Source organism: Pseudophryne corroboree, chromosome 11 (assembly GCF_028390025.1).
Source record: "Pseudophryne corroboree isolate aPseCor3 chromosome 11, aPseCor3.hap2, whole genome shotgun sequence".
NCBI classification, from domain to species: domain Eukaryota; kingdom Metazoa; phylum Chordata; class Amphibia; order Anura; family Myobatrachidae; genus Pseudophryne; species Pseudophryne corroboree.
In genome coordinates, this window is record NC_086454.1 from 105062255 (window position 1) to 105088441 (window position 26187).

The 26187-nt window shown below is 46.3% G+C and overlaps 1 protein-coding gene across 3 annotated transcripts in view; it reads left to right on the forward strand.

Moving 5' to 3' along the window:
• The window catches only part of LSP1 (lymphocyte specific protein 1), a 117101-nt gene that overhangs the window by 53193 nt on the left and 37721 nt on the right, over positions 1-26187 (forward strand). Inside the window, exons 1-8 of one of the 3 annotated variants that reach the window (XM_063944705.1) lie at positions 6883-7180; positions 10342-10488; positions 15550-15796; positions 16784-16881; positions 16995-17115; positions 20436-20501; positions 20900-20943; positions 25883-25964. In XM_063944705.1, coding sequence (XP_063800775.1) covers positions 7122-7180; positions 10342-10488; positions 15550-15796; positions 16784-16881; positions 16995-17115; positions 20436-20501; positions 20900-20943; positions 25883-25964 — 864 coding nt within the window. In that variant the 5' untranslated portion in view covers positions 6883-7121. Of the gene's footprint in view, positions 1-6882; positions 7181-10341; positions 10489-15549; positions 15797-16783; positions 16882-16994; positions 17116-20435; positions 20502-20899; positions 20944-25882; positions 25965-26187 lie in introns of those variants that run through there. The other 2 variants (XM_063944704.1, XM_063944706.1) reach the window with 2 other exon arrangements.

The window sequence follows — 26187 nt, forward strand, 5'->3', positions numbered from 1 at the left end:
GATAGGCAGCGCCATCTATTCATGGAGGTACCTAATAGAAGCTTCTATTTGCAATGTTCCCTGAGAAGGATCCAGTAGGATTCCTCCCAGTGTCCCCCCTGCTTCCCCATGCGTTGGCTGATGGCAGCACATGCGTAGAGCATACCTCCCAACTGTCCCGATTTTCGCGTCACTCTGCTTAGAGCAGCGGTGAATAGATGCTGTGGACATGCGCGCAGCATCTATTCAAGGGAGATACAGGAGCAGGGGGCATGGCCAGCAGCTCATAGAGCGCTGGCCATGCCCCCATAGTGATAAAAATGGGTCTCGCAATCACAGCATTCCCGTGAAGCCATGCCCTTTTCCTCGAGACCCCGTCCCCTTTCCGAGCAGGGGAATCCCGAGCTCCAACTCAGTGATGTTGGGAGGTATGCTAGAGGGACTCCCGGGTCATAAACCCAGAAATCCTTATATCGCAAGGGACAGCTCTTATCGGGACAGCTGTCTTTAACATTTTTATTTGCAATTGTACAAGCATACAGCATTGCTAAATGCCGCTAAGCTTGCGATCAGTGGTGGGATGCGATGCTTGATGCTTGATGCATCCCACCTTGTATTTCTCCCCACTTTATCTCCAAACTTTGATACATCTCCCCCTTAAACAGTGATACTTTATCAGGCGATCACATCTTCACCCATGAGTGATGAGGCATAACTGAGCTGTAATGGGGGATTATGCAGAGCTGAGCCTGTATGGAAGTCTGTCTTTTGCAAATAGTATAAGGTAGGTGCAAGTACACGCAGATGATGGTGACTAGTAGAAATCCCGGCATACGCATAGAGTTTGCGTCGTAAGATGTGTACAATTCTATAGGTGAATATACAGTATGCATTTTTTAACTTGTACCCAGTATTGGAGCAGTATACTCCTAATTTGCAACCAACTGTGTATCAGGCACTCATCATCTAATGCAGGGGTGGGGAACCTCAGGCCCGAGGGCTGTATAAGGCCCACAGAGCCACTTGATCTGGCCCGGCCAGGCTCACCTAACCGAGGGAGCCCGCTGAGATTTTGTTATTAGTGGGCGCCTGGCTCCTTCCCCTCAGCGGCAGCCGGAGGCAGGAGGTCACTCCTGAGCTCCGGCTTCCAGCTCTGGCAGTGTGCGTGTGCGTCTGTGCGGTGCTATGGGAGAGATATCATGACGTCTCTGCCATAGTTCTTATGAGCGGTGGACAGGCGGAGGGCAACGGTCCAGAAGCAGGAGCGGGGTTGGTGAGTATTGTTTTTTTTCTTCTTTTAATATGTGTGTGTAAGCGTCGCTACAAGGGGGCATATCTACTGGGGCATAACAACTGACTGGGTGCATATGTACTGGGGGGCATGTCTACTGGGGCATAACAACTGACTGAGGGGTATATCTACTGGGGGCATTACTACTGACTGGGGGCATAACTACTGGGGGCATATCTACTGGGGCATAACTACTGGGGGCATATCTACTGGGTCATAACTACTGACTGGGGTAATATGTACTGGGGGGCATATCTACTGGGGCATAACAACTGACTGGGGGGTATATCTACTGGGGGCATAACTACTGACTGGGGGCATAACTACTGGGGGCATATCTACTGGGGCATAACTACTGGGGGCATATCTACTGGGTCATAACTACTGGGGGCATATCTACTGGGGGCAGGCTAATTTTTAAATTGATAATTTTTGTATGGCCCCCGAAGGATCTTATAAATATCCAAATGGCCCTTGGTAGAAAAGAGGTTCCCCACCCCTGCTCTAATGGCTCAAACAGAATTTCGATCAACACCTTTTCACTACAGCATGTTCACATTCCACACTGGAAAGAATGACCAACATAGGATGTATATTGTTTATAGCTTTAAAGAGTCTTTTGTGTCAGTTGATCAACAGACATCTTATTGGAAGTAACTCTGTTTATTGTAGACATAAGTACTTTAAAAGTTTTCCTCCCGTGCTTGTGTGGGTTTCCTCTGCACCACCCTATCTACAGCAGTAGATAGATAGATAGATAGATAGATAGATAGATAGATAGATAGATAGATAGATAGATAGCAAAGACTGAGAGTGTAGAGGTAAGTGTATAACAGCCATGCAGGGCCGTTACTACATTTGTGCAAAGAATGCTTTGCACACAGCGCACTTTAGCTGTGAGCGTATCGTGCGCTGAGACCCTGACTGGCCGCCCTATTTGTGTTGCAGTGCTGTCTGCTGTAGGCAGTGCTGGAAAGTACCTTGTCCACCGCTGTGCTGTACGGGACTTCCGGGTCGGAGGTGGGCGGTAGGAGGCAGGAGCTGTGTCTGTGAATCACTGGCTGCAGTGAGTACATGTGCGAGGGACACACACACACATACACACCACCCCCCATTGTGTAGGAGCGCTACCTGGCATAATGTATAAAGGGCTCTTACTGTGTATGGGATGCGGTAATGTGAACGGCGCTCTGGGATCCCAGCGTTCACCATGCCAACGCCGGGATCCTGAGCAATCACAATACTGGCAGACAGAATGCCGACCCACAGGAACTATTCCCACGACACCACATGGGGGTTTGTTGCGCTCACCTCCCCACCCCCTGGCATTCTGCTGCCGGGATCCCGAGGTCGGTATGCTGACCGCCGGTATCCCAGCCCCAACCCCTGTGTATAAGCACCACCCTAGTTACAACTGTAAGCAGGATATCTTCATTAAATAGTATGGGGACCTAAATTCATCAAGCTCAAAAAATACCACATGACTGCAGGAACTGATGCCATCTTCAGATGGTGATAGTTTGCAAACACTCTCCCTTTCCTATATGAAGAAGTTCCAGGCTCTGAAAAGGGATCCTTATGGATCCTTCTAACCCTGTGTGTATCCTTCCACAGCCCATCGGCATCTCCGTACACATGCACCCTCAACAGCAGAGGTTCTCAAACTCGGTCCTCGGGGGCACACACAGTGCATGTTTTGCAGGTCTCCTCACAGAATAACAAGTGAAATAATTAGCTCCACCTGTGGACCTTTTAAAATGTGTCAGTGAGTAATTAATACACCTGTGCACCTGCTGGGTTACCTGCAAAACATGCACTGTGTGTGCCCCCGAGGACCGAGTTTGAGAACCTCTGCTCAACAGTATTTAAGTTTCACTGCTACAAAATTAGTGGTGATAAGGATTAGCTGTCCCTGCAGTATCACCCATTGCCACTTGCAGCGAGTTGGATGCTAAATTATCACTGCAGTGCTTCATGAATAGACTCCATAGTTCCCTGGCCTGCAGGAGGCCAGGGAACAGTAGTCCTGAGAAAGCAATAACTCATTCTCCATCCTGCAGCTTAGAGAACCTCTGCAGAAGTTAATGCCGCAGATCATGATTATCAAGTGTGTTTGCCTCGCAGATATCAGCATGCTGCACCTGCGCAGACAGATTGATCGGATTGAGTGGAAAACACTTACTGTTACTGGGCGGTAACTGGTCGGCGACTATGCAGGTGTAAGGAACTGGGAGTGGTGTGTGTAAGCCGGGATACGTATGATATCCCGGCAGATGGGATGCTGGCTGTCATGGAATCCCAGCGGCGAGGCAGTGACCCAATAACCAAGTAGGAATATCCGGAGGCGGTCAGGATTCCGACTGCCGGGATATCATTAGGGATTCCGGCGTCGGTCTCCTGAATGCCGGGATCCCAACAGCCAGTAAACTGACTGCAGGACCTGCAGCGAAACGCGTCCGATTTTACTCCTATCACCGACTACGTGCTGCAATAGAAGTACCCGGACCATACAGGACTCCAAAATAAGAACTTTGGTGAATGGACTTACTTCCAGGCTAATTTGTGCCTATTCTGCAAGAAAGGCTCCGCAATCTGGTGAGGATACAGTACCCTGGTACCAACTTCCACCTTAAGGGAATTCCTAAAGGGACTTTCTTCCTCCAGCAGCGCACATGCGGTAATGTAATAAATTGGACTGTGCCATCAGCTCCTAAACTACAGATTTCCACACCTATTGTAGTCCAGTAAATTTCCAAAAGGAACGGACACTATCAAATAGACAGCTTAAGTCGGTGTAGTGTTGTTTTTAATTATTTATATATATGAGATCATTTTAATAAATGTTTAAATCTTTTTTCATCCAATCCATCTCTGGTCAATAATGCACACCTATTAGTGCTGCTATTATATTTCTTTTTGTATGTAAACCCATTGTAGTCTATTTGGTACACTTTGCATAATTAGCCGGCAGAGGGATATCCCCGAACCCTACCCAGCATGTGTGGTCAGCGGGACTGCACATGTGCAGGAGTCCCGACACTAAAGTGAGCACATCGCAGGGGTGGGCGGTGGTATCTGGCTGCAGATTATCTGAATGTGATTAAATTATGGTCAGGGCTGTCTTTTCGTATGGGTCAATGGGCAGTTGCCCAAGGGCCACAGAAGTATAAGGGCCCTAGGCTGATAGCTCTTTCTAGGGGTACAACAAGATTTTTGAAAATCGTCCCTGGGGAACCGGAGATATCCAACTTCAAAACAGTCTTCTCCATCCGAGACTATTAATTGCTCTTCCCAACCAGATATTTCGGGTTCTGTCTAGCTTAGAGTTCTTCTGAGGTAATACTCCAAAAGCTGGGCCTTTCTCTCTCAGTGGATACTGGCAGCTTGTCTCTACTATGCCTAGAGCCAAAAATATCAGCCTTCCAGAAGCTGGTCGCTACTCCCGCTCCACACGCCTGGTATGCAATTTTATATTTTAGTCAGTGAATTGCTCTGGCTCCTAAACTCTGATCCCCAAGTCCCCAGTACCTCCTGAAAGGTGGGACTCTCTAGTTTTTTATCCTATTGAAAGCTAAGACATTTCCAGGAACTGGGGCTATATGCAATCAAGCAAGCTGCACTCCTACCGGAAAATGATGAATATAAGCCCACTCCACTATCTACCCCTCCCCTGCGTATTACACACCCCCTACTACCCTGGAAGTCATGTACAGGGGCCCCTTCATTCAGCCCAATGCCACTTCTACACTTTAGTGTGCTCCCAATCTCCCACCATCTATGCAATAAAGGAGTAAGTAGCAGAAATTACTGCTCCAGGTCCTACATGTTGAGCTGAAGATGGAACACCCCCTACTGCCCTCGAAGCATCAAAGCTGTCGCTGATAGCACTCCCCACCAGGATGGGTAGGGGCCCAAGTGCATTGCTTTGCTCAGGAGCCTACACTGCTGTTAAGACGGCCCTGATTATAGTCATAGGTTATATGTACTATATAGGAGAGTATTCGATTAGTGTCAGAATTTTCAACAGGGTGGAAAGACGGCACTTTCCGACGATAATCGGCACTTTTCGACACTTCAATATTCAATTGAAGTGCCAGTTTTCCGCCCTGTCGAAAATTCTGACATGTCGAAAAACCCATGGATGAGCGGAATCTCTGCTCATCCATGTGTTTTTGACCCTGCAGTGGTCAAAAACGGGTCCGTTTTTGACCATTCATTTTCGCCCATAAGAGAGGGCCAAAATGAATGGTCAGAATCAGGGGGGAAACGGTTGGAATCATGGGGAAATGGGCGGAAACGGCCCACAAAAGAATACTAAAGTGTTGGATCCTCAGTGTCAGAGTGGATCCAACACTAATTGAATACTCCCCATAAACTATAGATGATCAGGGTAGTACTATATCTAACTGCAAATGATCAGGATGGAATGTACTGTTTATTTGTAGATCATCAGGACATGATTGGATACATTTGGTTTATATGCACTATCTACAGGGATATCTGGCTGCAGATTGTCTAGGCATGTTCATAGTGCTGGGTTATATTTTCATGTATAGAAACAAATCTGGCAGCAGGAGCGATCGGACTATTATGGTTTATATGTAGAATAGGGATCAGTAATAAATACCGCCGGCCGGAATCCCGGCGGTCGAAATACCAACGCCGGAATCCCGACCACACAATCCCGACAGGGGTGGCGAGCGGAACGCAGCCCCTTGCGGGCACGGTGCCTCGCTACGCTCGGCACACTATTATATTCTCCCTCTATGGGTGTCGTGGACACCCACGGAGGGAGAATATGTCGGGATTGTGGCGGTCGGGATTCCGTCGTCGGTATTTCGACCGCCGGGATTCCGGCCGGCGGCATCTTGACCGCATCCCGTAGAATATTGTGGCATGCTGAATAATGCAGGTGTGCATTCAATATATATATATGTGTATGGCTGCAGATTATTGTGACATATGCATAGCCCTGGGCCCTGGGCTATATGTAATATACTGACAGAAGTCTAGCTGTAGATGAAAAGGCTAAATCAGACAGAAATCAGTATTCAGTTTATCAATAACGCATAAAGAAGTACGAGACCTGACCAGGTGGGAGAATTATAACAGGACTGAATATGAAATTGATACATGAAAGCAATGTGTGATAAGATTTGATAATCTTAACAAGAGACTGAATTTCTCAGTCTAATAAAATATGAAGAAACAGTTATAGAGACAATAATGGGCAGGAAGAACAATAGCATCAATAATGCAGTGAATGGACAGTATATCTGTGTGACACAGTAATGGAAATCACTGACAGGAAAGAGGAATGGGCTGAATGGTGGGAACGAGAGGCAGGGGACATAAAAATGTAGGGACATAAAAGCCTGAACATTGTACACTGCATGTGACAATCCTATACAGCCAAAGCATCAGGGGAAATATAGTAGTTGCTGTGATACAGGGACTCCCCCTGAGTGTCTGAGGGGGAGATACAGACAGAGACATATTGTTACCCTCCCTCCCCTTCCCTAAACACAGGGGCAGGGAGGGTCTTGCTTCCTCTTACCTCATATCATCTCCCCCTAACTTCCCAACACAGGAGGAGGGGGATAGAAAAAGAGAGCAAAGCTGTAAAACAAAAGGAGAGCAGGCAGCTGCTCAAACTTCCTGATAAAGGGAGAAAGCAGCAAGGAGAGAAGCGGAGGCTGAGGGGACAAACAAACAGGACAAACCCTATCGCTGGGACCGATCACAGGGGAACTGATAAAGGGAAGGTGTGGAGTGGGAGGGCTGTGTGAGAAATCTACAGACAAAGGACAGGAGGAAGAGAAGGGTAAATTACAGATTGGACTGTGCTAGGATGTCCACTTCAATACTGAGGAGGAACTCCAGCAAGAAGAACCTGCAGAATCTGCTGAGGTGAGAAATGAGGGTGGGTGACAACAGAAAACTGGGTCACATCACATGAGGGCAGTAATCCCAAGGTAGTAGAAGAGTTTATAGGAGCATAGACCCCGTCTCCTTTCTGATACTAACTGTAAGAAGTAGTCTCAGTGGATGGAGGCAGAATGAATGGGCAGGGGGAGAAGATCGGCAGTGATATTGGGAGACAATATGTATTTTGGAGAATAAGGAGGAAATACATGTTAGGAGGAAGGAAGATATACAAGCAGGGGGATGTGGGGAGGATGTGAAGGAATGTGAGTTAGTGCACATGTGTGGATCCCAACCTGGGATATATAGATCTAGGAATGAATAACGTGTGTGTAGGGTGGGGTGGTGGTGACATATGAGTGTGTGTACTGTGACTGTTAGTACTGATGGTTAGTAGTTATTTGGTGGTTAGTAGTGTACTGTGGTAGTAGCAGAATAGTAGCAGGAGTGCGTTTACACCTACAGTTACAATGGTGCTTGTAGCCTACATTTGCGATATAAGATCACAAGCACTCATCGTTCTGGAATCTCACAGTGGTGATGTCTGGCTGTGTGCCTGTGATTCAGCAGCCAGTAATTGATGACCAGATTGCTGGATTAATGTAGAGTGACTGTGGGGTCTGTTTAGACAACTATAATCCTTTTGTAAACACCCTAAAGACCCTGATAAATAAATCGGACACATTCCACTGTGCACAGTGCAGCAGAGTGTTACACTGTTACATACATCACACCACTCTAGGACCCTCATTGTATATCGTAGATATAGAATTTTTTGTACAGCATATAAAACTAACAGTGACTGTAATAGTGTGTAACTTTTGTCGCCTAGCCATATGTGAGGAGAAAGACGCTGTTGTGGTACTGTAACTATCAATGTGCTGTTTTGCAGTGTAGATTAATATTTTTTAATAAGGTATTATTTACCGTGTAGCAGAATATAAAATAGTGTGGTAGTGCGTTGTCTAGCAGCTGCTGTAAATTGAGGTAGTCTATTAGTGTAGTGTGGAGACTTGGGGGTAGTTGGTTACGTGTCAGTTCCCCCCTTTGTTTATCCCACACGCCCCTTGACAGCAGAGGATGATTTAATCTGCTGAGACTGCAGAGCATTACATCCTCCTCATCTGTTCATCAACCAGCGCAGAACATCCCATCCATCATTAATTTGCCTGCAGATGCATTTTGCTTTGCCCACAAGTCAGTGTAGAGATGACATCCTACATGCAACAGCCCAAATTCTGTGGCAGGATTAGGAGGTTATCTGATGGCAAGCATCCATCCTCATATTACTCTTTCATCTGGTTAGGAATGGTAGGTCGACATAAGTCATAATATAAGGAGCTATTGAGGATCCTCAGCAGTTGTTAGTTATCTAATTTAACTGCATTGGGGGGAGATATATCAAAGCTTGGAAAGAGATCAAGTGGAGAGAGATAAAGTACTAAACAGCTCCTAGCTGCCATGTTACAGGCTGTGTTTGAAAAATGACAGCTACGAGTTGATTGATTGATTGATTGATTGATTGGTTGGTTGGTTGGTTTGTACGTTATCACTCTCCACTTTAAGCTTTGATAAATCTCCCCCTTAATCAGCAATGTGTTGACTAAAGGACAAATTAATATAACAATGAATGGTTTAAGGCAGGCATGTCCAAACTGCGGCCCTCCAGCTGTTGTGAAACTACATATCCCAGCATGCCCTGACACAGTTTTGCTGTCAGAGAATGCTAAAGCTGGGTCAGAGCATGCTGGGATGTGTAGTTTCTCAACAGCTGGAGGGCCGCAGTTTGGACATGCCTGGTTTAAGGTGACGGTGCAGTAACCAAACCATAAGTAAGTTAAAATACTCTTTCTGTACTTAATTGTTCAACAGCAGAACACTAAAGCATGTCCTGTAGTCACGGGTAACTAGTGAGAACACAGAATGCCATATTGTTCCCATTAGATGTAATGGTTACATTTGATGTGAGCAAAGCCACTGTATCACTATAGAGGATTATTACTGACCCCACTGATGCTATGGTTAAAGTTCAGCAGGATACTGAAGCATGAGAACACGTATATGTGCAAGGCCAGGAGTCACACACATTCCTAGGAGTGGGCAGGGTGTGTAAGGGACGCATCTAATGCCGTTGATGCCAATCTTAATTCTTCATTCACATCCTCCCCAAGGAGTATTAATAAGGGTAAATGAAGGGAGGAAGCTCGTTTGGGATAGTGTGCCAGAGAAGAACAGCTGTGTATACCACAGTATGTGTTTGTTTTCTCCCTGTACATGGTAACTTAGCAAAAAACAAACTGTGTATATATTATACTTACTGGTATAAAGTGGGTCTGCTTGTTTATGAAATACATATGTACAGAGTGATGGCGTGGGTGTGCGCAGTAGGTGGGTTTTGTCTTTGGACACACTGAGCAATAATCAGATTAATCAGCCAATTCTCAGCTGGTCGGCCAATCATTGCACAGTGTGTACACAGTACCCGAAGTCAACAGTCATTCACAAACCACCAGATGGACTGCCGACATCAGGAGTGCTGCACAGCGTTCATCAGATATTATACCTCATTATCATACCTCAAAAGGAATCATACCTCAAATGCAGTATATACACGACTGGGCCGACAAAGTGCATTTATAGACATCGCCTCAGTTACATCGTTCAGATAGGAACAATAATTATGTAAGTGTATACATGAAATCGGATGTCCATAGGATAGTTTCATCTGCCAGAAAATAAATTAAATCATGGATCATTCCGTTTATCTGTCTTCTGTCTCTTTTGCCTGCGGGCGCCCATCTTTTCTACTCACCACCTCCTGAGGTGGCAAGCAGAAATCCATGAAAAGTCATGTTTTTGGGTGTGACAAGTTCTTTAAGTAATGGACGAATGCAGCATTTGCATAACAGTTGAATTACCGGTCGGACACCCATTACTGAGACAAATACATTTCAGTTCCGCCCTTTGTGTATTATACAGAATGCCATCATTTTAAAGCCATCATTCTGTAATATGTGTCCATATAAAGCTCTGTAGTCTGTTGGTTTATGATGTAGGCTATGAGAATATTTTGGATGAACGGAGCTGAAGTTAGAGCATTTGGACAGTTTTCCTTATTTCTAACGATTTTTCATTTGGTGCTGCAGATTGACCACTCAGTGGAGTGTGGAAGACGAGGAGGAAGCAGCAAGGGAGCGACGCAGAAGAGAGAGACAGCAGCAGTGTCAGGATGGCAGCGAAGGGCAGTCTCCAGAGGACCTAAATGAAGACAACTGCACACAGTCAGATGACCAGTAAGATCACTATCCATCTCATCAATCTTATTTTACCCTCACTATATTTGTTCTGCTCTTTATCATCTACTGTACCTGCACAGAGAAAGATTTGTAAAAGTGGATTGGTCTAGCTGACTATACGATAATACAATAAATGTATTTTTGTTAAGACCTTATCAGCTCTCTACTTAAAGGCCCCTGTCCTTAATTTCCCAAGAAGACACTTATAATGCCGCAGACTGAACTAACTCTATTTTAATCACAGCAGTATCCATAATTATTATAGGAATTGACTTGTTTCCTGTGAAGCTGTTCCTAACCCTACTTCACCATTCAGTAGACTGTCATTAATTGTGTCTTTGTCTCAGAAATGGGACCCAGAAGCTGTCGTAAATGTTGTGGTACTGACTACTGACAGACATGCGTCCCATCCTGTGGTGCCATCTAGAAGCAGTGTACTCAGAGAAGAATAGCGCACTGTTAGCTCGGAGTTGCATTATATCTCTGCTGTGTGTCTGCCAGAACTACAAGGCATTTGAAGGCCATATTGGAGATACCAGCTGCGAACGCACAGCACGGCAAGCCCCATAGAATTCTATGGGGATGCGTTGTGCCCATATGCTTCAAACTTTCGAAAGCATAAACTTTCTGGAGCTTGTGCCTGATAAGCGACGCCATCTAAAGATGGCATTTCCTATAGAAGCCTATGGGCTTTTTTCTCCAGGAGATGCCGTTCTTTGGGACTTGCACATGAGCTGGCTGATGGACTCCTGAAAGCCGGAAATCACTTCTTCAGCTGGACAGCTCTATATCGGAAGAGCTGACCCGGCAGGATGTACTGTAGTTGGCATCCCAACAGTCAAGATGCCAGCGGGCAGAAGACCAGTGCCAGAATCCCAACACTGCTCAGAATCCCGACAGTCAGCATCCTGAACGTAACTATGAGGGGCAGGGTTAAGGGGCACATACATCAGCTATTCAGTGGGACAATCTGACATTTTGCAGATGATTGTGTCAATAAATCTGCAATGTATGGGGTTCACAGATCGCAGATTTTGTCCACACATCGATTGGGATTTTTGTAACTGAGGTTTTTCAACATGTTTAATTTCACAGATCAATTGGGGCTGTAGATCGCTAGTGTATGGGCAACAATCAGCAGATATGCAGACCGTTTCTAGTAAACTGATGAGTCTTTCAAGATTGGATGATCTATTTAACTGAAAATGATCTGCGAATCATTGAAAAATATCTGTAATATATGGGCAAAGTCAGATGAATTGGGGAAACAATATATCTGGGGGAAAAAATCTCAGGATCTGTGAAACAATAAATTGTGATTGCTGATGTATAAGCCCCTTTAGGGTTAGGCTGCAGGAGGGGGAGTGTTAGGGTTAGGCCCTAGGGGGAGGGTTAGGGTTAGCCTGTGGGAGGGTTAGGCTGCGGGAGGGGAGGGTTAGGGTTATGCTGTAGGTAGGGAGGGTTAATGGGAGGGTAAGGAAAAGGCCTAGCAAACTCACTAAAATGTATCGAAATTCTGACCGTTGGGATGCTGCTGTTTGGTATTCTGACCGCGGCATTCTGACTGTCGGGACCTGTACCCAACCTGTCCCAGCAGGTAAGTATGCATACAACAGGATTATAAAATGCCAGTGTGCATGCAAAGAGAGGGCCATGTGTATCAATCAAATTGCAATACGTAATACATCACGCTGTGAGCGTGGGGTGCAGAGCAGCACTTAGGGGTATATTCAATAACTGTTGGAAGCTGCCGTCTTGTCGGAAAGGTGGCAGCTTCCGACAGTTTTAGGTCGGAAGGGGTTCCGACCTATTCATTACGGACCCATTTATTCCGACAAATCGGGAAACCCGAGTTGTCGGAATTCACGTTGATCGGCGGCTTCAGCCGCCAATCAGCGTGCATTTTCGGGAGCGGGGCCAAACCCGACAGGTTTTAGCCCCGTTTCCGACAATCTCAATCCGACTTTAAAAAAAATCGTATTGAGATAAGTGAGCAGAGAGAGCAGGAGACGGGGGAGCAGCAGGGAGAGCAGGAACACAGCGGCAGCATCCACCCGGCTCCAGCAAGCGAGGTCCCGCTTGCTGGAGCCGGGTGGACGCTGCCGTGAGCCTCCGCTGCTGCAGCCGCTGCTCCCCTCGTCTCCTCCTCTCCTCCCCATCCGCTCCATCTCCTCCGCGGCTGCCATCACCTCCCCCGGATGGGCTGTCATCATCCCCTCCCGGCGCAGATGTCTCCATCTCCTCCCGGCGGGCTGCCATCACCTCCTCCCGGCTCCGCTAATATCACCTATTCCCGGCGCCGCAGACAGCTCCCTCCCACAGGCGCCGCTGACAGCAGCAGGCCATGACAACTGGAGCGGCAAAATCCGACAGTCGGATTTGGCCGCTCTTTTAAATAGGGGTTGTCGGGTCCATTCCGACAACTGCATGTCGGAATGGACCCGACTCTTATTGAATATACCCCTTAGCCTGTAAGTGAGTTGAGGGAGGGGTGCTCTCTATAAAAATTTCAAGGGCCTCATCAAAACTTTGCTTTGGTTCCCACAAGTTTCTGGTTATACCCCTAGAGAGAAATAAAAGTGCCATGTATTGTACATACTGTACCCATCTTGTAGTAAACACAGTTAGGAAAGTACTTTTCTTCTTTTTGAGTGTACTGTACATTAGCAAACATGTTTCAAACTGTATTTATATGTTTGCTTTATAGCATGACAACAGTTTACCTGGGCATGTCATAAGAATATGGCAAATGGGGAAATTTAAATACACCTGCCTGTGATATAAGGAAGTAAAAATCACAAAGAAATCACTGGATTTTATTGTACTATATAGTTGGTTCAAGCATGTAGAATGTATACATATAGTGGGTTTTCCATATTAAAGTTTGTGTTTATAACAAAATGACATTTTATTTAGAATTATCCTAATCTACCCAAAATTACATAAATGGGGGCTTGACTGGAGAAACGTTCAACATTAGCAAATTATGTTATGGTATTATCTTAGATGTAATCTGAATGTTTCCATTAATAATCACATTGTATATGTAATCTGAATGTTTCCATTAATAAGCACATTGTATATATAATCTGAATGTTTCCATTAATAAGCACATTGTATATGTAATATGTATTTCCCATGAATACACACATTGTATATTTAATATGAATTTCCCATTAATAAGCACATTGTATATGTAAAATGAATTTCCCATTAATATGCACATGCTTCCAGTTCACATATGATTATAACACCTGCGGCAACAGTCAACTTCTACTTCTTACGTGTTTTTTTTAAATAATATAGAAAGCACTATACGAACCATTCGTAAAACAAAACTGGATCTATAATTTTATGTATTTAGAATGTGGTCCCCTCACTCACACAGTCTTTTTCTAAGACTTTGATATAGCATATTCAGCATCAAACAATGGGGGAAGTAGCAATCCATTTCCTCCACATAGGAGGCTGTGTAATAACACAATGCAGAAGCGCAAAACGGATAGTTGGCAACTTTTTAAAAGAATTTTTAGGGAAATGTGGTGGTCATGTTAAATAAATATTAAGTTATAAAACCCATTAAATAAGAACAGAGAAAATTCCATCCTGTGAACAGAATAACATCGATTTTGAAAACAAAGTTTTTTTCAGGGACAAACCTTTTAAATCTGGTTTTGTAGCTGGAAATTAGGGACTTTTGGCAGCTACAGTAGCATGTGTGCAGTGGTTCCGGTACGACCATTTTCATGTGTCGACCATGTGTCCATGTCGACCATGTCAATGTCGACCAATAGTGGTCGACCTAATGACTGTCGACCATAACATGGTCGACCATGTGAACAGATACCGTGTGCAGTATCCCATAGTAATCAAGCAAACATTTACTTTCTTTAGGTAACTTGCACTAAATGAATTACAGCTTTACTTTCAGTTTGGAAAATGTTTTACTAACAAGTCTAACATACCCCCTAACCCCCTAGTTACATGCAACTGGTTTTTCTGGGGGGGTTTCTGTTCCCCTCACAGCTGCAGGAGGGTGTGGTGTGAGTTGGAGAACCAATCATAAGATGCAACCAAGAGATCCTGGCTCATGATTAGTTCCCCCTCTACAACCGTGTAAATATGGTTAACTTCATTGACTACTGTAAAAGCCCATTCAAAATGGCTGCATGTGGCTTCCCCCAGGGCTCTGCCAAGGGGGAGGTGACATGTTCTTAAAATATGGTGGTAATGCAGCTTAGAAGAAAATTGTTGATCAATTTGCTAATGGCTAGTTATATGTAACCTATCTCTGTATACCCTTTGTTAATAAAAAAAAAAAAAAAAAACTACTTACAGCTGTATTTGGTATTAGTTATTAGTCAACAATAAAATGAGTTCATTTTAAGTTGAAAAGTCAATACGCCAGCTGCAGGATCTGTTTCCACTTTGACAACACTCATGATCAGGTTGGAGAGTTCCGTTTGCTCAATGCCCAGGCTCAGATCGAAATTATGACCTCATAGGGCCCAGTCAACACCAAAAAAAACACAAAAAAAATTAAAAATAGGTAAGGGTAATCTGGGCCCCATGGTGCTAAATTGATAATCTGGTTATGCCCAGGCTAAGTATCTGGATCACTGTGGCCCCAATTAGTGTTGTATACAACACACATTGGCTTGTTGCAAGCATCAATTTACCAACTCTATTGCTATGTGAGCAATCATAATCATATGTTGGCAGGGAAGGCTGATTACATTGGGGCACACATGTAGCGGTGAGGAGATATTCACGCTTATAGAGACAGAAGGACAGATGTCGATATTAAAATATCAAACTTGTGCTCCTGAATATCTCCTTTAATGAAGACTCTTGCTAACAAATTCCCAGCTTGTCATTTTTTTGTATTTTCGTTAGCTTGCGGCTAAACCTAAGCCATTACATAGAGACAATAAATCACAAAGCAGTAAGATATTTCTGTTTTACAAAATCTACAACTGATATTATGTATACAATTTACAGGGTTATGAGTAGTGATTTAAGTGTAATATCACATTATTCCACTATTCTGATTAACAGTGTGATGCTGAAGCCAGCTGGTCCTTGGGAGACTGAGGAAGATGAGGGATTTAGTGACTGGTCTCAGAGATTGGAGCAAAGGAGACAACGAGGAGCAGCTCAGGCCACAGAGGAAACAGAGGATTTCAGACAGATGGAAAAAGCACAGAGTGTGGAGGCTGGAGTCACAGAGGAGGATGGACGAGACGTAGGGCCAAAAGCAGAAGAGGAGGAAGATGAAGGAACGTCTCGCTGTGAAGCAGCAGAGGTATACCTGTTATTGTCATCTTAGAAAGACCAACGGGGGCTTATAGTTCATTACATGGCTCTCCGAAGTGATGTATTAATTCAAATTAGTTACAAAACAAGCTTAATCCAAAGGAATACAAAAAGTACGGGACAAAATGTTAAGCCTAAAACAAGTCTAATGCCAAAAAATACAACTAAATGGAAGGAGACAGAGAATCCCACACTTACAATTCTATGACATCTGTGTAATTTTACATACTGGGCAGGTATTTAAAGAAATGGGTCCAAACACTTTACCTGGCATCTTGAGAGCAGTCAGCCCAGAGGCAAAACCCTTAATTCTGTCCACACATGCAGTGATCCGTCTACAGGGCTTGAATGTTGAGCAATGTGATCATTGTACTATTTGGCTATGTATGTGAACAGCAAGGATCATGCAAACAGCATAAAACATACTCTCAGGCCAAAAAGCCAGACCACTGGTGAAGTGAATGTGGCTTACTACTGCAGATGGAAAGGTGACCACACACAAGTGCCGGCTATAGTGGTCATGTTCCAACGGCAGCTTGTGGACAGCTTTATAATTAGTGGAAAAGACCTCAGAAACTCAGTGCTCTACTAGAACCGACACACCACAGCCTGGGACCAATATCATGAGACATTTGGGGGTCAGTTGTTTTAGGTGCAATGGGGGCGGAGTGCTGTTGCGATGGCGTGTAAACACTAGCAACATCATATCAGCTTGCCCTCATCTAACCCCAGACTCAAAGAGTTTTGTATGTCGTTCTATGGGCCTTCATACAAAAATCAGCAAGTCAGGGGCTACTATAAATAATGAATAGGGGCTCACCTACTCACAAGTCAAGCCTAGTTGAAATTACCCCTTGGTGTCTATTAGAAGAAATGGAAATCTATAGTTTGTTCGTGTTTTGAATGTTTATTTAGCAAACATCTGTGAGAGTGGGATATTTATAATTGTGTTCTTCTCTTATTTGTGCTTTAACAGGTGAATGATGAGGCAGATCCCTGCACCCACGATGATGGCAGTTATGAACCCTGCATGCTGGAGACATTATCCATCTCTTCCAACCAATGGGAAGCAAGGTAGGGTGAATGGTCTGCACAGTGTTCTTATATAACATTTCTCTCCCTAAGGCATAAACGTATTCCTCCTATTCACATCTTGCACCCCTCTTTGACCTGTTCTTTCACTGTAGAGAATCCAATGATAGTAAAGAGAAAAGAGCACCAAGTCCAAGAATTCAAGATGAAGAGGATGAAATCCAGGTCCAAGACAGGTGGAGACAAGAAGAGATACTTGAGCCTTCTACAGTCCAGGTAGCCCTCTAACTCCAAATGGCCCAATATGTGTATAGTGCCCCATACACTAGAACGATTATGTCCAATTTCAGCCCAATTCTGGCATTCAGCCCGATATATTGGGTGAAATCGGGCATTTTGGCTGTGTATCCGATTCAATGCGATGTGCGGCCCCGTGATCATCGGATCGGATCCTCCAGATTGAATGTGCTGTACATTCAATCTGGTCCGACCCTGCAGGCATGGCTGGGATCGGCCAGGAGTGCCGAAGATACATCGTATGCAAAAGGTCAGCATACGATTTATCTTGGGTGATCCTGCCGCCCGGGAGGCTGCCGGGGTGATCGCCAGCGATCGCCTGCGACATGTCAGATGGACATGTCGCAGTAGTGTATGGGGCCCTTTACTGTTATACATTCTTCACAGGAAGGAATTCTGTTTCTTCTCAGGAACCTGGCATCCGAGCACCCCACATGCCACAGCCCCCTTTCCCTGAAGTCCTACTGTTAATATGTTCCTGTCAGTGAAACTCTGGAAGACGGAGTGACATTGTTTTGGCTGTTTTCACTGAGATAACTAATCATAGGCAGCCTAAGCATTGTCAGCACGCCTCCTAGAGCATGGGTAGGGAACCTTTGGCCCTCCGGCTGTTGTTGAACTACACATCCCAGCATGCCCTGCTACAGTTTTGCTATTTGTCCATGCTAAAACTATTGCAAGGCATGCTGGGATGTGTAGTTCAACAACAGCTGGAGGGCCAAAGGTTCCCCATCCCTGTCCTAGAGTCTCACTCTATCCGGGATGTGGGTTAATTATTGAGCTTTCCTCCCATGACCTGTCAGACGGCTGGTCCGCAGCACAGAATTAAGAGGCGTTGGGTGGATTATTAATGAGGGCTGTCAACTTGATATACAGTAGCTTTCTATCATCCCGTCTTCCATCCAGAGGCTCTCCTCTGTAATGAGAAGCAGCTACTGTGTATAAGTTATTGTAGGAGCATTTTTGCCTCCTATCAGCTCAAATGTGCATCAAGATTTCCACAAAAGTGTTTTGGAAAGTAAGTTCAAAATGTGTTTCTGAAGTTTCTCGAAAACAAATTATTTTTTTAGTTAAAATTGAATTTCCATTTTAGTGGCTGTTTTTCTGCCCTGAAACCAGCACATTTGAGAATGGTGTTATGACGGATTCTGCAGGGATCCGGACAGCCGGCAAATTGACCGCATCCCGTTATGACAGACTATTTCCAAACAGTTGTCTGATTTGACAATATTGTTGGACTGGAATACAGGCTTACCTGCAAAAATAGGGGAATCCTGAACACATATATTTATATAGTTTGGGGACTAGTCATAAAGAGAAACCAAATAGAAATGAAAAAAGTATGTCATATTGATGCAATATAGTTTTAATGAATGATTCAGGAATAATTACCTTTCCTGCGATCACCTTCGAAACACGGCCCCATCACAAACTATCTTACCAGTGCAGAGTCTAAAGTACCATTATTACGGTCAGAGAGCAAGCCTCCAGCCCCTGGGAGAGAGGGTACAAAGCACCTGGTAGCTGTCTCTGCTTATGTGAACAGTAGTGAGGGCTCTGCTATAGTCATGGATGTAGGTCGGGAGTGGGGTGGGGGTGGGGGGGTCAGTCGGGGGGAGGTGGTGGCAGTTGGGGGGGTGTACGGGTGGGCAGGGGAGGGGAGACAAAGCAACAAAAACTATTAATCTGTGACCAGCAGGTCACTACTTAGCAGCATGCTGGTCTAGGAAAGGGGCAGAGCTTCAGCAGATGCCAGGCAGATGCCTGCTTTTATCGTTTAGAAGCAGAGATTACACCACCCTGAGATGGCGAATCTGTACTCAGCAGTGTAGTGGAAAGATGAACTTTCCGTTCCTCTATGAATCGCTCTCCCCATACTACTGCATGGGGAAGCGATTCACGCATGGACCAATGGCACCGCTGGAGAAGTTATCAACGTCTACACAGTTAAAGGTCCCTTTTTGGATAGAATGAAGCAGTGAAAAGCCCAGTTTTCAGTTAAACAGAGCATTTCACTACTTCATGAATAGACCCCTTTGTGTCCATCCTGTTTAAGTGAACACCTGGATGTGTCATTATGTTTAATGGCACAGTACATAGGCTTTTTTCTTTTAATTCCCTTATACCTTAAACTAGTATTAAAATAAATGGGGTTTAGGATAAATGGGCCAGTATTGTACAGTATTCACCAGTTTCTACATATTATAATGACATAGCTTGTATTGATTTGAGTGACTGCTGATCATAATGTGCATATTCAAATTGATTAACATTTTACTATTGATCTATTTATGACATATAAATATTGATAAGGATGAGCCTTGATATTTATTGGTATAACACAGGGTTTCCCAAACTCTGTCCTCAAGGCATCCTAACAGTCCACGTTTTAAGGGGTATCCAGTTGATAGATAGACAGTGTCTAGTTAGACAGTCAATAGATAGACACCATATGTTAAACAGACATTAGGTCGACAGGGTCAAAAGGTCGACAGGGTCAAAAGGTCGACACGAAAAAGGTAGACAGTACAAAAGGTCGACAGGGTCAAAAGGTCAACATGAAAATGGTCAACATGAAAAAGATAGACAACTTTTTTTTTAAAAATGTAACATGTTTTTGGACTTTTTCATACATTCTCTATCCATGTCGGCATAGAGTCGGTTATAAACCTTGTGACGAGCCCGAAGCGTGGCAAGCAAAGCGAGCCCCGCGAGGGTATGCCTATCTACAATTGGGGGTCACAGATGACAAAGCTATCCACACAAACCACAAAAATACAAAAAACATGGTGTCTACCTTTTTCATGTTGACCATTTTCATGTCGACCTTTTGACCCTGTCGACCTTTTGACCATGTCGACCTAATGTCTGTCTTACATATGGTGTCTATCTATTGACTGTCTAACTAGACACTATCTTTTATACCGGAACCGTTTTAAGGATATCCATGCTTGTGCACAGATGGTATAATAAAATTGACTGAGGTACTGTACTAATTATATAATCTGTGCTTAAGCATGGATATCCTTAAAACCTGGAGTGTTAGGGTGCCTTGAGGACTGAGGGGGACATGTACTAAGCAGTGATAAACGTAGAGAAGTGAGCCAGTGGAGAAGTTGCACATGGCAACCAATCAGCTGCTCTGTATATGTTTGTAGAATGCAAATTATAAATGTTACGTCAATGCTGATTGGTTGCCATGGGTAACTTCTCCACTGGCACACTTCTCCACTGTTATCACTGCTCAGTACATCTCCCCCATGAACACTAATTTGTTTGTTATTCCTTCTCTGGTACAGACAGTCCCAGCCTCTGGCAGGTCACAGTCAGTTAGTGGTGATGAAGAGGAAGGCATTACTGTGAAGGTGATCACTTTAAGCAGTTGCTGTGTGGCCCGGCAGTGTGAGTGGATGGGCTTTGATGCAGACAGAGGACATGCTTGTTGGCTGATGACAGTGTCAGTTTTGTGTATGGCTATTGTGGACTGGTAGCTTTTTGAACCTCTTGTAATCTAACCATTAGACCTTTCCACTAATTATCTGTAATAACATCACTTAACCTTCATGTTTGTAGGGAAATGGCAGCTGTCCGGCCATTTTGTAAATATTTGAAATACCTTTGTCTGTGGTCACTATTACATACACATCTACTTCCTGCTTATGCTAAGCTATGTTGAGCTTGAAATTAATTCTTCTGAATTGAATCTTCCGAAATATCACTATTGTAAATAACATTTCACTAACATTTCCCTTTTGCTTTTTAGATAACTGAGAGAGCAGAGGTTCTGAATCGTTCCATTGAGAAGAGGTATGGTTCTATTTAAACATTCACATTACCACATGTCTGTGATTCAGGGCCGGTTCTAGACCTTGTGGCGCCCAGGGCGAGAGTTTCCTTTGGCGCCCCCCCAATAGGTAAAACAGTGTGCGTCTTGACAGGGGCGTGGCTTCATAGGGAAGGGGCGTGGCCACAGTTATGCCCCCCCCCTGTAGTTATGCCCCCAGTAGAGTTATGCCCCCTGTAGCTGTGCCTCCAGTAGATTTGCCCCCTGTAGCTGTGCCCTCAGTAGTTGTGCTCCTGTAGTTTTGCCCCCTGTTGCTGTGCCTCCTGTAGCCTTGCCCCCAGTAGATTTTCCCCCTGTAGCTGTGCCCTCAGTAGTTGTGCCCCTGTAGTTTTGCCCCTTGTTGCTGTGCCCCTGTAGTTTTGCCCCCTGTTGCTGTGCCCTCAGTAGTTGTGCCCCCTGTTGCTGTGCCCTCAGTAGTTGTGCCCCCTGTTGCTGTGCACTCAGTAGTTGTGCCCCCTGTTGCTGTGCCCCTGTAGTTTTGCCCCCTGTTGCTGTGCCCTCAGTAGTTGTGCCCCCTGTTGCTGTGCCCTCAGTAGTTGTGCCCCCTGTTGCTGTGCCCTCAGTAGTTGTGACCCGTTTGTGTGCCCTCAGTAGTTGTGCCCCTGTAGTTTTGCCCCCTGTTGCTATGCCCCTGTAGTTTTGCCCCCTGTTGCTGTGCCCTCAGTAGTTGTGCCCCTGTAGTTTTGCCCCCTGTTGCTGTGCCCTCAGTAGTTGTGCCCCATTGCTGTGCCCTCAGTAGATGTGCCCTCAGTAGTTGTGCCCCCTGTTGCTGTGCCCTCAGTAGTTGTGCCCCTGTAGTTTTGCCCCTTGTTGCTGTGCCCTCAGTTGTGCCCCATTGCTGTGCCCTCAGTAGATGTGCCCCCTGTTGCTGTGCCCTCAGTAAATGTGCCCTCAGTAGTTGTGCCCCCTGTTGCTGTGCCCTCAGTAGTTGTGTCCCTGTAGTTTTGCCCCCTGTTGCTGTGTCCTCGGTAGTTGTGCCCCCTGTTGCTGTGCCCCTGTAGTTTTGCCCCCTGTTGCTGTGCCCTCAGTAGTTGTGCCCCCTGTTGCTGTGCCCTCAGTAGTTGTGCCCCCTGTTGCTGTGCACTCAGTAGTTGTGCCCCCTGTTGCTGTGCCCCTGTAGTTTTGCCCCCTGTTGCTGTGCCCTCACTAGTTGTGCCCCCTGTTGCTGTGCCCTCAGTAGTTGTGCCCCCTGTTGCTGTGCCCTCAGTAGTTGTGACCCGTTTGTGTGCCCTCAGTAGTTGTGCCCCTGTAGTTTTGCCCCCTGTTGCTATGCCCCTGTAGTTTTGCCCCCTGTTGCTGTGCCCTCAGTAGTTGTGCCCCTGTAGTTTTGCCCCTTGTTGCTGTGCCCTCAGTTGTGCCCCATTGCTGTGCCCTCAGTAGATGTGCCCCCTGTTGCTGTGCCCTCAGTAAATGTGCCCTCAGTAGTTGTGCCCCCTGTTGCTGTGCCCTCAGTAGTTGTGTCCCTGTAGTTTTGCCCCCTGTTGCTGTGTCCTCGGTAGTTGTGCCCCCTGTTGCTGTGCCCCTGTAGTTTTGCCCCCTGTTGCTGTGCCCTCAGTAGTTGTGCCCCCTGTTGCTGTGCACTCAGTAGTTGTGCCCCCTGTTGCTGTGCCCCTGTAGTTTTGCCCCCTGTTGCTGTGCCCTCAGTAGTTGTGCCCCCTGTTGCTGTGCCCTCAGTAGTTGTGCCCCCTGTTGCTGTGCCCTCAGTAGTTGTGCCCCCTGTTGCTGTGCCCTCAGTAGTTGTGCCCCCTGTTGCTGTGCCCTCAGTAGTTGTGACCCGTTTGTGTGCCCTCAGTAGTTGTGCCCCTGTAGTTTTGCCCCCTGTTGCTATGCCCCTGTAGTTTTGCCCCCTGTTGCTGTGCCCTCAGTAGTTGTGCCCCTGTAGTTTTGCCCCTTGTTGCTGTGCCCTCAGTTGTGCCCCATTGCTGTGCCCTCAGTAGATGTGCCCCCTGTTGCTGTGCCCTCAGTAAATGTGCCCTCAGTAGTTGTGCCCCCTGTTGCTGTGCCCTCAGTAGTTGTGTCCCTGTAGTTTTGCCCCCTGTTGCTGTGTCCTCGGTAGTTGTGCCCCCTGTTGCTGTGCCCCTGTAGTTTTGCCCCCTGTTGCTGTGCCCTCAGTAGTTGTGCCCCCTGTTGCTGTGCACTCAGTAGTTGTGCCCCCTGTTGCTGTGCCCCTGTAGTTTTGCCCCCTGTTGCTGTGCCCTCAGTAGTTGTGCCCCCTGTTGCTGTGCCCTCAGTAGTTGTGCCCCCTGTTGCTGTGCCCTCAGTAGTTGTGCCCCCTGTTGCTGTGCCCTCAGTAGTTGTGTCCCTGTAGTTTTGCCCCCTGTTGCTGTGTCCTCGGTAGTTGTGCCCCCTGTTGCTGTGCCCCTGTAGTTTTGCCCCCTGTTGCTGTGCCCTCAGTAGTTGTGCCCCCTGTTGCTGTGCCCTCAGTAGTTGTGCCCCCTGTTGCTGTGCACTCAGTAGTTGTGCCCCCTGTTGCTGTGCCCCTGTAGTTTTGCCCCCTGTTGCTGTGCCCTCAGTAGTTGTGCCCCCTGTTGCTGTGCCCTCAGTAGTTGTGCCCCCTGTTGCTGTGCCCTCAGTAGTTGTGACCCGTTTGTGTGCCCTCAGTAGTTGTGCCCCTGTAGTTTTGCCCCCTGTTGCTATGCCCCTGTAGTTTTGCCCCCTGTTGCTGTGCCCTCAGTAGTTGTGCCCCCTGTTGCTGTGCCCTCAGTAGTTGTGACCCGTTTGTGTGCCCTCAGTAGTTGTGCCCCTGTAGTTTTGCCCCCTGTTGCTATGCCCCTGTAGTTTTGCCCCCTGTTGCTGTGCCCTCAGTAGTTGTGCCCCTGTAGTTTTGCCCCCTGTTGCTGTGCCCTCAGTAGTTGTGCCCCATTGCTGTGCCCTCAGTAGATGTGCCCTCAGTAGTTGTGCCCCCTGTTGCTGTGCCCTCAGTAGTTGTGCCCCTGTAGTTTTGCCCCTTGTTGCTGTGCCCTCAGTTGTGCCCCATTGCTGTGCCCTCAGTAGATGTGCCCCCTGTTGCTGTGCCCTCAGTAAATGTGCCCTCAGTAGTTGTGCCCCCTGTTGCTGTGCCCTCAGTAGTTGTGTCCCTGTAGTTTTGCCCCCTGTTGCTGTGTCCTCGGTAGTTGTGCCCCCTGTTGCTGTGCCCCTGTAGTTTTGCCCCCTGTTGCTGTGCCCTCAGTAGTTGTGCCCCCTCTTGCTGTGCCCTCAGTAGTTGTGCCCCCTGTTGCTGTGCACTCAGTAGTTGTGCCCCCTGTTGCTGTGCCCCTGTAGTTTTGCCCCCTGTTGCTGTGCCCTCAGTAGTTGTGCCCCCTGTTGCTGTGCCCTCAGTAGTTGTGCCCCCTGTTGCTGTGCCCTCAGTAGTTGTGACCCGTTTGTGTGCCCTCAGTAGTTGTGCCCCTGTAGTTTTGCCCCCTGTTGCTATGCCCCTGTAGTTTTGCCCCCTGTTGCTGTGCCCTCAGTAGTTGTGCCCCTGTAGTTTTGCCCCCTGTTGCTGTGCCCTCAGTAGTTGTGCCCCATTGCTGTGCCCTCAGTAGATGTGCCCTCAGTAGTTGTGCCCCCTGTTGCTGTGCCCTCAGTAGTTGTGCCCCTGTAGTTTTGCCCCTTGTTGCTGTGCCCTCAGTTGTGCCCCATTGCTGTGCCCTCAGTAGATGTGCCCCCTGTTGCTGTGCCCTCAGTAAATGTGCCCTCAGTAGTTGTGCCCCCTGTTGCTGTGCCCTCAGTAGTTGTGCCCCTGTAGTTTTGCCCCCTGTTGCTGTGTCCTCGGTAGTTGTGCCCCCTGTTGATGTACTCTCAGTAGTTGTGCCCCGTTTTGCCCCATTGCTGTGCCCTCAGTAGATGTGCCCCCTGTTGCTGTGCCCTCAGTAGATGTGCCCCCTGTTGCCCTGCCCCAGGTAGCTGCGCTTACAGAAAAAAATATATACTCCCCAGCTCCCAGCTTCCAGACCGGTGCTGCTGTCCTCCGTCTCCGGCCCCAACTCCTCGGATCTATGGGAGAGACATCATGATGTCTCTCCCATAGCGCTGCACACAGACACTAGAGGTCAATTATGACGCCACTCCCACAATGAAGTGCGGTGCGCAATGACGTCAGGCTCACCACATGGCACCAGTGGGAAGGGACAGACGGTAGCGGCGCCCCCAGGACTGCGGCGCCCCGGACAAAAATCCCATTTGCCTGCGGCAAGAGCCGCTACTGCTGTGATTATGGCTATAGGTTAAGAGAAAGGGGTCTTTAGGTGGCAGTGCTCCATAAGTGGAGGGAGGGAGATGTATTAAGCCTAGGAAAGTGATAATGTGGAGAGATAAAGTATCAACCAATCAGCTACTGTCATGTTACAGGCTATGGGGGACATTTACTAAGCAGTGATAAGAGCGGAGAAGTGAGCCAGTGGAGAAGTTGCCCATGGCAACCAATCAGCACTGAAGTAACATCTATAATTTGCATACTATAAAATGATGCAGGGCTGCTGATTGGTTGATGGGGCCACTTCTCCACTGGCTCACTTCTCCACTTTTATCACTGATTAGTAAATGTCCCCCTTTTTTGTTTGAAGAATGACAGGAGCTGGTTGGTTATCTCTCTCCACTTTATCACTTTCCAAAGCTTAGTACATACAGTATGCCCCTATATATTTCATTTTAAGTTGGCCAAGCAAGCTGTATGGCCGCTCCTTTCTACCACTAAAAATAATAAGGCTTACGCCAATATGATTCCATGAAATCTTTATGGGAAATTTAATGAAGTACAAAAAATAGTATTTAAAAGCAAGAGGCTTATTTTGTACATACAATAACAGGTGCCCCTTAATGTATCCATACTGTGTGTTACGTACCTATTCCTTTTTCTCTGTACCATCTACCTGCTATCGCATTTCAGAGGTATTGCTTTGTCCCCCGCTCTCTTACATCTAGTAACAGTATAAAGAGAAGTGAGCCACCTCTTCCAATAAACAAGATTGATGACCGTCTGGAACAGTACACGCATGCTATAGAGGTACATCTGTCATTGCATATTAAGTTAAACACTGTCCACATAGCTCAGGGATGCAATCAGATCAGTGCTATGTATAGTGCAGAAGCTTCTGAAAGCTCATTTGTAGAGATCCCAATTAACCACTTAACTGACGATTTTTTCCTTCAAACCTATTCACATAGGTTTGTTTTTTTATTTAACATAGTTTAAAAAATATTTTCAAATATATATATATATATATATT